Here is a 12117-nt window from a genome sequence, read left to right on the forward strand (position 1 = left end):
GGAGGAAGCAGGCTCCCTGCTGAGCAAAGAGCCCGACGTGGGACTCGATCCCAGGACCCTGAGATCATGACCTGAGCCGAAGGCAGCGGCTTAACCCACTGAGCCACCCAGGCGCCATGTCTTTTTATTCTTAATAAGGAAAAACTGATGAACCCTGTGGCAAATAAGGCTGCTCACCAAGCCCTCCACCTGGGGCTCATGGCTGTTCCTCTTGGAGGTAAAAAGACTATTTCCTCTGTTTTATTTATGTTTTACTTTTTCTGTATTTTCTAAGTACTCTTCGATGAGTGTATATTTCTCATAGGGTTAAACAAAATAGATGCTATTACAGACCAATGTAGGTGGCCACACATACAGCAGGAGAACACAGATGAACTCAAACCCCAATATTAACTGTTATTATTTCTGGAGAAAGGGGGTAGGAAAAGGAGTGATAGTTTTTCCTTTCTTCAGTGTTTCAATGTTTGTTCACAATTTTTTTTTTTTTTTGCATTTTATAGTGAAATGTCAAAATTAATTATTACCTCTCATAGCTCAGAGAAGGTTTTATTATTTAAGTTAGGACCCTGCCTACCATCTCTCTACCCTACTTAACAGATCCTTGGGGAAGTTCTTCTTACTTTGCCTAAATCCCAGTTGCTGCTTTGTTAGGTGGGCACGTCTGGTGGTCGTGCTGGTAGTGGGGGTGCTACTGAGATGATCTGGGCCTCGGGGTGGGACAAATCACAGAATTCCTAATTCGGAAACCTTTCCGAGTGGAAACCTGTACCTGGGCAGATGAAATCTCCCTTCCTCTCCGCCTCCCTCTCCCCAGGAGCCACCATCTGACCCAGTCCCTCCCCCTCCTGTGTGAGCTCTGGCTACCTCAGGCTTCCATCCCCAACCTCCAACCCCTTAACAGGACAGAGTAGGGCAGGGAAAAAACCAAGCAAAAGGCCTATTATGCAAATGAAACAGAATGGAGCTCCTACTCTCACCACTAATCTCCTCTACCATGCTGGACTTTCTTTTTCTTCATAGCATTTCATATCTTCTAACATACTATGTGGTTTACTTTCATGGTTCATGATGTCTTCCTGACTCACCCATAGGAACTGCAAACTCCTGAGGGCAGGAAACATTGTGTCAAGGGATGTAGCCCAAGTACCCCATACAAACAGCAAGATAGCATATACTGCAGAATGGACACTAAAAATACGCATGCGTTCTAAGATTCGGGGGGGGGGGGGGGAAACACAAACAAAAAATCTTTGTTTCCATTTAGCTGTATACCCACCTCCTCACTATGCTGTTCTTTCCACAACTTATGTGTATATGTATTGCATGCCAATAAAGACGGATTTATAAGTAAAAATAAGTAATAAATAAGTTAAAAATGTGCATGCCTTTGAGAGGGAATGGGACTGGAGGGAAACACAGTTGCTGATGCTGGTTCTAAATCTGGGGGGCTGTGGGGTGATTTCACTGTCGTCTTCATTGGTTTTCTGATTGTTTGACTCTTGGGGTCCAGATGGCATCTCTGTGATCATATATTAAAATGTTTACTTGAAAAAAGAAGGGGGAGAAGTGGGGTTGTGAGCCTGCCACAGTCAGGGTACAGTGTGTGTCTGGGTGCTGGAGGCGGCCTCCGACCCTCAGTGTGGACCCGCATGGCTTCCAGCTTCTGGGAAATACCAACCCCCAGCCCCCCAACCCTGTTAGGGCTCGTCCCTGGGGAAAGCTTCCTTTTGATGGGCCCGGAATCTCCATGTCATTAACACTCTTGCAGGGAAGTTTCTCTCCTGTGGGCCACTCCCCTCTCCCCAAGTTAGAAGAAGCGTGTTGTAGGGCAATGCCCTGTTTTGTTTTGCTAACACTGGAGTTTGCATCTAGGCTCACATACTGAGCATGACCACGAAGGCGTGATGTGGTTAAAATGTACCCTAGGACCACTGGTCCGTGAATGGCGTGGGACAGCCTTGTCTGGGCTCCCACTAAAGCTGTGTCCTGGTGTCCCCACAGAAGAAGGGACCACTTCCTGGAGCAAGAGCTTGTGGCAGTGGGATCCTGCACACGGCTGCGGGGGAGAGCAACAGAAGCCTCGGTGAACGGCAAGGATGCCCAGCCTGGTACCCGTGGGGCCTCGAATCAGCAGGTGAGCTGAAAACTGAGAACATGCATTTCTCCTCTGGAGCGCAGTCCGCCACGAAGCTTCCACCTGGACACTAAGTTGGACTCTAGTCAGACTGACCTGGGAGGAACGGGGGCCGAGTCCCAAGGATCAAGACCGTGCCCCGGGTTTCTGCACCGCAGGTGAGGTTGAGGTGTGCGAAAGACCATGATGAATGATGTCTTGAAAATCTCAGCCCCCACCCCAACCCCGGCTCTGGGAGGAAAGGTGTAACCTTTGAACCATCTTGGGCATCTTGGGTTTGTCATCGATTGCTATGTAAAATGGTGAGCCCCCTCCCTCCTGTGCCCCTGACCTCCCTCATCCTTGTATCTCTCCTTAGCCCTTGTTACTGGCTGAAATCCTACACATTGCTCGGCGTCCTGTCTGTCTCTCCACAGAAAGGAAGCTCCACGAGGCCAAGATCTTCCCTCTTGGACTCTACCGTATCTCTCATCTGAGAAGCGCATCTGGGACTTCGTAGGTGCTCAGTAAATACTGGTAGGAAGCAACAGAAAGAAAGAGGACCAAAGACAAGGAGACATATCTTTATAAAGAATGTTTCCATTTATTTTATTATTTTAAATCTGAGCCTGCATGAAGTGATGGCTAAGCTAGTTCCACAAGCTCCCCGTGACACGCACTGAGGACAAGCTCGGGTTTGGACCTCTGCCACTCACCATCACAGTCCAGTGGCCGCAGCAATCAGCCCTGCGACTTAATTTGCACCCAGTGGGGCTGGGACAGTCCTGGCTGCAAGTGACTCAGGGGTAATCTGCTCAAGGAGATTGTGGGAAGGGGTGAGGGATCCCTCAGGATGGGGGTTCACTTTTCTCCCAGCCTGTGGCCACCTGAGAGAGGGCACCTAAGGTTCCACAGGGAAGGCTCATGCCCCTTGGGTGCTCTGGGGTCAAGATACCCATTCTTTCGCCAAGTGACTCAAAATAGGGTACCATGTCCCTAAAAGGATACAAAGAGGACCTAAAAGAAACTTTAGCTTGAAGTTTCCGAGAAGCAGCCCCATTTCTCTTCCTGCCCGTGTTCACTCTCTCACTCACTCTGACCTCTCTGCACACGCACACCGTTCCGAGACCCCAGCAGGCCAGACCCTGGCAAGTGCAGGCCACCACGCCCGCACAGGTGCACAGCCGCGCTTTGTGAGGTCCCTGGCTGCGGCGTCCCTCCCGTAGCAGGGCTGGCTCGCTCACACGTTTGTGTGCTGGGAACCTGAGGACGCGATGCTGCCCGGCTGGCTCTGGCCCGAGGGGGCCCAGCTGGGTGCCCGGCTCCTGCTGCGACGTCCCCCTCCCAGGCTCCTCTGGGCCGGCTCGTCTGTCAGCTTGAGTTTCTCATGCTCCTCTTTCAGGAAGAAGTCCACCAACAAGCCCTTCTCTTTCTTGATCTGGTCGCTAATGTCCGTGGGGATGTCTGGGATCATCCAGTCCACGAGGACACTCAAGAACATCACGAGATTCTGCCAAAAGCCAGGGAGGGGGGTTGAGAGGAGAGGCCCAGCCTCAAGGGACACCAGGACGCCCCCGGATACCCCTCCCCGTCAGTAATGGTCACAGCAGTGGGACGGGTGGAATGGTGCCGCGGTGGGGGCTGTGGTGAGCACAGACCTGGAAGCAGGACACCACTGTGTCCTTCTGGCCTGGCTACTTACTAGCAGGTGCTCTGAGCCAACATGCCGAGGGGCCCTGCAGGGTCCCCAGGTAGAAAGTGGAGAAGTGAGAGTACCTGTCCCCCAGGTTGTTGGGACGAAATCAGTCAACAGCTCACATGGGGAGGGGCTGTCCCCATCCTGTCCTTCCTGGCCGGCTCTCCGCCTCCAGCGCCCTGCTCCAGCGCTCCCTGGGAAGTGGGCACAGGGCCCGCTGGCCTCCCTAGGGCTTCCCTGAGCCAGCTGCTCCTCTCTTGTTCCCAGCCTGCCCTCCGTCCTCCAGCTCAGAGACGGACATCTGGTTTCTGTGCTCAGTACTGGCCTCAGCCCACCTCACCCTCACCCGATCCTGCTCTCTCTTCCATCCCGCGAAGCTGGTCACCTGGGCCAGGCTAGGGACCCTGCCTCCAGAGCCCCCTTCTCCATTCCAAGCCTCTGTGCGCACTCGTACTGGGCCTCCTTCTTCCACCTGCTGAGCCCCATCCCTGTCTCACGGCGCAGGTAGGACAGGACTCCCTTTCCGGCAGCATTTTCCATGGAAGCGGGGACCACGTCACAACAGTGCCAGCTCGGCCCGAGATGTGACCGCTCCTTTACAACCTGGTTCCCGCCAGTTCCCCAAGCCATGCTCTTCCCAGTTCACCCCCCAGTTGTGGCACTCTCTGCCCGCAGATCACACACACACTCTGAGGTCTAGGGACAGCGATGGGACCCAGGACAAGATCTTTAGGGCACAGCTGTCTTTCAGGCTCCAAACCTATTCCCACCTTGACCTTGAATCTCACTCGCACCTAAGGGCCCAGGCGAGGGCCAGGGGACCAACTGCGGCTTTCAGGGGCTCCTGGGGGCTTCCCACACTCTAGAGCTGCTTCAAGTCATATTCTTTTAATCAACTTTTACACAGTTAACGAGAGTTGCATGTCACCTGTGGGAAAGCCAGGGGATGCCTGCACGGGGGAGCAGCTTTTCAAATCCATCACCCCATCTCCCCAGAGGAAGAAGGGCTGTCTTCTTTAGGTGAAAGACTAGCCGATGGGCTTCTCTACTTCCTGGGCTGGGGTTGGGGCGGGATATCTTAGAGCCCCCCAGAGATCTGCCTTCAGGGAATACAAAAGCCAGAGGGAGTGGAAGAGAAAAGGATCCGGGCTCCTGCTTGAAGGGCGGCAGGACCCCGCGTGGGACCTGGGGCTGCGTGCCCACGGCTCTCAGCCGTGCAACCTGAGCTACGGCTATTGTCAGAGATAGCAATCGGGGGGCTCGAGTTTGCTATTCATCCAGAGGCATGGCCGGATGACTCTGGGGCCCTCCTCGCCAGGTGTCTCAGGGGCCAGAGCACACTAACAAAGGAGGGAGCCAGCTGAGATCAAGAAGAACGGTTCCGAACTCGAGCCCCTTCTTGGGCTGCGGAGACCAGGCGGGGCTGTTTGTCTGCTTCAGGGTTGAGACTCTGGTCCCCACTGCCTTTCTCGCTTCCTTTCTTGTCTTAGGTCTCAGTGGGAATCTATCTCCACCCTGCATCTTACCCCACATATGTCCTGTAACCTTACTCTGAGTTCTGTTCTCTGCCAATTTACCCGTTAATGGAGGTCCTCTTGAGAGCGCTTCCTGCCTCCTCCGCTTTCGGGGACCCCGGTGTCACGGCACCAAGGACACACGGAGTGGAGGGGCAGGCAAGGAGACATGGCTGTCTCTACCCCCGCAGCTGGGCTTCTCCTCCTTATCCGACCAGCTTACCTGGAAGATGATGACAAAAGCCAGACGGGCAGACAGAATGGCCCAGTACTGTTTGGAAAACTCATACGGGTTCGGGGCCCACGGCGGCTCTCGGTAATCCTTAAACCTGCCCAGAGAGAAATGTGGTGTTAGGACCGGGAAGAGATGGAGGGCAAGGGGTGCTTCTGACCCTCAAGAAACAGAACAGTAGGCAAGCTCCTGGCTCCCAGACGTGGGAATTAGCAGGAAGCTGGAGGGAGGAATTCACGGCCTCACCAACAAGTGTCCATTGCATAAAATGACCAAAGTCCTAAAAAACAAACAAACAAACAAAAAACACCCAGTGTTGGCCTGGAAATGCCTTTTTCCTACTCTCTCTTTAATTTCCCTCATGGCTTCCACATGGATTCTTCCAGAGGAGCCCAGGAATCATGAAAGGAGCCCAGCACCATGGGTCCCTGTTGGCCCCACTGGCCCATGAGCTCAAGAGGGGAGGGAGATGCCCAGAAACTGGACAGTTCTCAGCAGCCCGTGGGCTCAGCGGTGACACAGGTGCCTGCAGACAACCCCAGGCTTCCTTCTGACTGGCTACTCCAGGCCCACGGCCATAGACAGCTGTGTTCTCGCAGCCCAAGGATAGCCGACTCAAACCAAGCTCAAAGTTGAGTGACTGGGGGAATGGCTGTCATAGTGATGGTTGGTCAGTATCCTTGTCTACTGACTGCATTTACGATCTGTCCATGTGGCTTAAGAAACAAAATGTCAGTACCTGACATTTGCTCATGCCTCTTTCTCAGACCCGTGAAGAGATTTTCCTTACCGCTGCCTTTTCACCCCCATTCTGTGATGACTCTTGTTAAAAACCACTCATTTTCCGGGAACTTGGGTGGCTCAGTCACCTAATCGTCTGACTCTTGATTTCAGCTCAGGTCATGATCTCAGGGTGGTGAGATGGAGCCCTGCTTCGTGTTCAGCAGGGAGTCTGCTTGAGATTCTAGCCCTCCCTCCTCTTCTGCTCCCCACACCCCCTCCTGCCCCGCCTCTAAAAAAAAAAAAAAAAAAAAGTTCATTTTTCTCGGACTCACTTTTTTTTCTAGGCCTGGAAAAGTGACAAGAGCTGGTACCAGAAGAATTATGACCCTTCACGGAACTGTTTTCTCCATGGAATTCAATGATCTTTGACATTTAGTCAAAGCAAAACAAGCCCTGGGGGGAAGGACTGGGGTGGTATTAGGCCACCGAGTGGGGTACAGGCTGCCAAGGAAGGCAGGGTGGGGACTCTGCATGACGAGGGGCCAACAAGGAAAATGACCTACACTGAACATGCCATACGCACCGATCCCCGAGCAAGGAGCTTTTCTGGAAACTTTCTCATTCAATCTCCATAGCATCCTCCAGCAGGTGCTGATATCCCCCATAGAATATAGGGAACACTGAGGCTCAGAGAAGATCAGTTACTTGCCCAGGTCTCTCTCCTGGCCAGCAAGGACACAGTCAGCGTGAGAATCCAAGTCTGGATGAAGGCGGACCTTTCCTCTCTTGTCACAAAGCACCTCGCCAACAGCTGTGGTTTGAGGTAGGGGATTCAGAAATGGTTTTGGGGTTTTTTTAAAAATGATTTATTTATTTACTTGAGAGAGAGAGGTAGGGGGAGGGGCAGAGGGAGAGAGAGAATCTCAAACAAACTCCCCACTGAGCGCAGAGCCCAATGCAGGGCAAGATCCCACCACCCTGAGATCATGACCTGAGCCAAAATCAAGAGTTAGACGCTTAATGGACTGAGCCAGCCAGGCGCCCCAGAAATGGGAGCTTTCTGTCCCTTCCCCATCTGGAATGAGCCAGCTGCCCTAAAAGATCCAGGTAAAAGCACGGTGGCTTCCAACTGTCCACAGAGATGCAGGAAGAAGGAAGGTAAAAAAGAGGAAAAGGAAAAGAGATACACACAAACAGAAAACGGCAGAGCGACAGAGTCAGCAACAGGAAGAGACAAACAGACATGGACAGTAAGCAGTTGACTAGGGTTGGGCTGGAGGCCAGGAGCTGCCCCTTCCCCACCCCCGCCCTTCCAACAGCTGATCACAGCTGTCGCAGGCTTGCTTTGACATCCGGCTGAAAAGCAAAGCTAACTGCAGCCCAGCAGTACACGGCGGGATTCATCGTATCCGCGGGGCAGAGGACAGAAGCACGGCCAGCCCTAGATTAGGCTTGTTAACGGGAGAGAGGGAGAGCATGGCTAAATGGAGAGGGACACCTTCGGGTGGGAAAAAGCTCAAGCTCGCTGCCTTCCAGCTGCCCCTCAAAGGACCTCACGGCAAAAGCGGATCTATCTACTCTTCTCAAGACCTCAGGGGGACGGGCCCGACACCTAGCGCCCTTCCCCAGGTCAGTCCCATCTCTCCTGCTACAACCGAAGTCTGTTCTTCTCGTGTTCTAGCTCCACTTAGGAAGGAACAGCTGCTCACTGACCTTGCTCTAGGAGCCACCGCTCACTCATCTTTTTCCCAGTCTGGAAAGAATCCATAAGTAATCTAATCCTGGTCCTACCTCTGATATTAACTCACCACAGCTTTTGGAAGTGTCCCTTTGAGTGTCCAAAACATTTTAAAAATCTAACAAACACATGCACTGAATCAAAGATCTGGGGAAAGATTAACACAGATATTTCTAGAAAGCTTTATTTGAAAACACCACTATGCCAATGGGCTAAAGGTAGTTCTGGTAGGAACTAGAGGACAAACGATCCACGGAAAAGAACAATGCACAATTCAATGAGTTATGCATCTCTTCATATCTCCTTTTCTGAAGCTAACTTTTAAAAAAACCCCATGACCTACGGTAGTGAGAAATACATTGTCCATTAATGCACACGTAAGTATACGTCACTGAGCTGAAAATCATACCCTCGCCATGTGCGATGAACGAATATTTTCTGAATCTATCGTCTCCTGTCTTATCCTATTCTCATCTTTAAAATGCTGATCATGACCGACTAAAGTGATTTCCTAACCCACTCATGAACAATGACTCATAGATTGAAGAATATTATTCCCGTAAGCTTCTGCCACCAGGAAAGAACTGGTTATTTACATTCCAGTGTAAATTCAGATTTCATCATTTTTTTCCAGTGTCATCCTAAGAAGTCAAGCTTATCAAATGTTTTCAGCGAGTAACAAGAAGACACTACTTAAAGAGATAATCATCTTTAAGACCTTTAAGACTAGAAATGGCCACAAAAGATAAATGATGGGGTGTCTGGGTGGTTCAGTCATTAAGCGTCTGCCTTCGGCTCAGGTCATGATCGCAGGGTCCTGGGATCGAGCCCCGAATCAGGCTCCCTGCTCAGTGGGGAGCCTGCTTCTCCCTCTCCCTCTGCTGTTTCCCCTGCTTGGGCTCTGTCAAATAAATGAATAAAATCTTTAAAAAAAAAAAAAAAGACCAGTGACCAATGACCCTCACTGTGTCCACCACGACACATGAGCTGTCAGACAGGTCCGTCTGGTGTCTAAGCCCCATGCACAGCACTGGCAAAAGCATACACTTCAGAGTCACCAGGTGACAGCTCAGTGTTACCTCTCTCACTTTGGTTCTATGCTCTCTCACAAGTCACCCGACATTCTGATGGCCAAGATGCTGGTCTACAAAGTGGCCTCAACGTTCCATGTGCCCATCATCAACAGCTACTCTTTCCCCTTTGCCCGGAGGTGGCGGACACGGCTCCTAGGAAGAGGACGGAGCACACACACAACTGCTCCCAGGGCTTCTGGCTCTCTGGGGAAGGGGGGTCTCCGAGGCCCGTGGGCACAGATGTGACAGGTTTCGCCTCGCGCTGATATGAATCAGAAAGAGTCAGCTGGCGCCACGACTCCAGGGGCTTCTCTCAGGATTTGTGTCCAGGTAAATGGCACAAAATAGGTGAGCCTCAGGCCCGTGGGAGGTAGAGCTTCTGCTCCATTCCCAGAAGCTTTGGAAAGGCCTTTCAAAACCAGATGCTTCTCCCTGGTTGAGGGAGTGCGGTTCTCCCAAAGTCTCCCTAAGGGGCCAAGCACTGGGAGAACTCCCACATCTGGTCCCTTCCTGCACCTGCTGGCTGGGATTTAAATTTGGAGATAGGATTTTTAGGAGCGATTCCTAGACCTCATCCTCACCCCTCCAGAGCTCTCTTTATTGTCTTTGAGCCTTAATATTAATTTTGAGAGTCTCATAATAAGGAGAGGCTTGCAATTACAAACAACAAACCCACTGGAGTGTCTAAAAAGCAAGTGTGCACTGGGAGTGGCCTCTGTCACTTACTAGCTATAAGGCCCTGAGAAACCTGTTTCTTTTCTCTGAACCTCAGCATTCTAATCTGTAAAATGGAGCTTGCATCTCTGTGCTGAGCACACAGAAGTGCTCCAGCTCTCACCCACCGACCATAAATATATGAGTATGGGCCTGCGTGTGTGTACATGTACGTTAAATGTTAAAGGAAAGCACAGTGGAAATTAAATAAGACAATGCATGTGACTGATTTCTGGAGGCTTCTACCAAGAATAAACACAATGGTTTCTCCTGGGAGAGAATGACTGGGGTAAGGATGATCAAGAAAGACTTTTCCTTTTGTATATATACATATTTATACAGAATTGCTTTTAGATTAAAAAAGTCACAATTTCAAGAGGCTGTAATTAATGGCAATATTCGGTGGACTCACATTTTAATACTAAGCTTTGAGGAGCAAAATTATAGCGTTAACTGAGACAGACTCATACACGGTAAGTGAAACTGGTAGAAAAATCATCATTATATTGTAGCTCTAAATTAATGTAAGATTATATCTAGATTGTTCTAACACTATGAAAAATCACATGGAGTTTGAATTTATACACTACCTAAAGAAATAACATTCCCATTAATCCGAATGTATTTCATTATTGTAAAACAAAGCCATGAAACCCCGTAAAGTTTCTGTGAGCTCACTTGATGTTAACTCACGAAAGAAAGTCTGAGAAAGACGTGTGGAAATGTCCCGCCGTAAGTACTGTTGAGGAGGTACCTAGGACCAGGCAGAGGGGAGGGCGGATGTGGAACAGAGTCGGAGAGGCTGTCTGTTAATGTTTAGAGTTTTTAGTATTACGTGTATCATGAAATATTTTTTTTTTTTGAAAGAAGCAGAAAGAATCTTTAGAGATCATTCGTTCCATGTCTGCTATAGATGGGGAACTGAGGTGCGGAGGGGGAAGAGAGAGACTCCCCGCTCAGATGTCCCCCGCTCATCCTCCCTTGCAGGGGTGGCCAGTGACAGTGACAGGGACATCTGCCACAATTCCTCCTCATCCAACACCACTGTGGGCGGGAAGGCTACTGAAGTTACAGACTGAGGATTTAGTCATCAACCATCAGGGATGGCTTTTTCCAAAAATGAGGTTTTAGTTACATTATGAATCAGTTAATAAATACGGTTCTCAACTCCAAACAGTGGTATGTTAAAAAAATTTTTTAATAGTCCCAATGGCAATTAGTGTCATTTTCCTGCTAAACACAATTACATACAATATCTTCATTCCATCTGAGCTACTTCAAACTGCCTTCTGAGACCGGCCCTTAACGAGGGAAAACAGTACAGGCAATTAGGAACTAATGAGAGCCACATTAATCCAGGGGTCGATAAAGATCAGTAATGGCAACACCCGGAAAAGCTGACTCTCCCTCTGCATTCACGGAGCTGATGACAGACAGCCTCAGACTGAAGAGAACTCGCCTCTCCAAAGACTTGCCACGTGACCTTGGGAGATGCAAGAACTCGGGCCCTGCAGAGAAACCCAGCAGTCGCCCCCAATGACGCTCGGCAGCCCCCAGCAGTCCCACTGGCTTGACCAGGCCCAAGTCAGCTCCCTGGCCAGGCCCTCCCCTGCCGACCCCTTTACTCCCTTCCCGTGGAGCCGGGAGCCTGGGCCACCACCCGCCATCCAGGACATGGTAGCCCTTCCACCCTGTCAGCCGCGTCGGCTCCTGCCCGCAGACCCACGTCACTGGACTGTTTATGGAGCGGCCCCGCCAGAGCAGCGAGAGGACCAAAGTGAACGCTGCTCCCAAAATACTGGGAATGCATCTCAAATGGGCAGCTGGAGACATGTCCCAACGTTTACTGCTATTTTTAGGATACCTCGATGCCTGTCGAGGCTGGGCTGGAGCCCGAGCCCTCAGTTTTATGTGACCACATTTATCTCCAGAGGTCACTGAAAGCTAAGAATAAGAAGGGTCATCGAGTTCCCAACACTATTTGCCAGAAATCAGGACAAACTTTCCATTTCCCACCATGGAAGCAGCTTTAAACACTGGCTTTGGGACTAGCTCTAGAGCGCTCTCTCCTCCCTCTCCTTCTCTTCTTATCTCTCTCTCTCCTTCTTCATTGCTACCTCTTACACCCACTGACGATGCCTGGCTTACATCAGTAGGTTATGCCCCCCTCCGAAACTCCTGAGACATTGGTGAGCTGGCCAAGTTCCCACAGCATGAGGCAAGTAGGACCCACTGAGGCAGAGATTTCCATCAATAATTATTGCCCCTCTAGGAGAAGTAGTCCCAAAGTACACCGATTTGGTATGTTGTATCC

General features: G+C 50.7%; 1 protein-coding gene across 1 annotated transcript in view; it reads right to left on the bottom strand.

The window, feature by feature from the left end:
- Positions 1-2697: 2697 nt before the first annotated feature.
- Positions 2698-12117, bottom strand: part of ANO2 (anoctamin 2) — a 348569-nt gene continuing 339149 nt past the window's right edge. The window contains exons 24-25 of the mRNA XM_059184572.1: positions 5547-5652; positions 2698-3623 (exon numbers count right to left, since the gene is read on the bottom strand). Coding sequence (XP_059040555.1) covers positions 3354-3623; positions 5547-5652 — 376 coding nt within the window. The 3' untranslated portion in view covers positions 2698-3353. The remainder of the gene's footprint in view (positions 3624-5546; positions 5653-12117) is intronic.

This window comes from Mustela lutreola, chromosome 8, assembly GCF_030435805.1.
Source record: "Mustela lutreola isolate mMusLut2 chromosome 8, mMusLut2.pri, whole genome shotgun sequence".
Lineage (NCBI taxonomy): Eukaryota > Metazoa > Chordata > Mammalia > Carnivora > Mustelidae > Mustela > Mustela lutreola.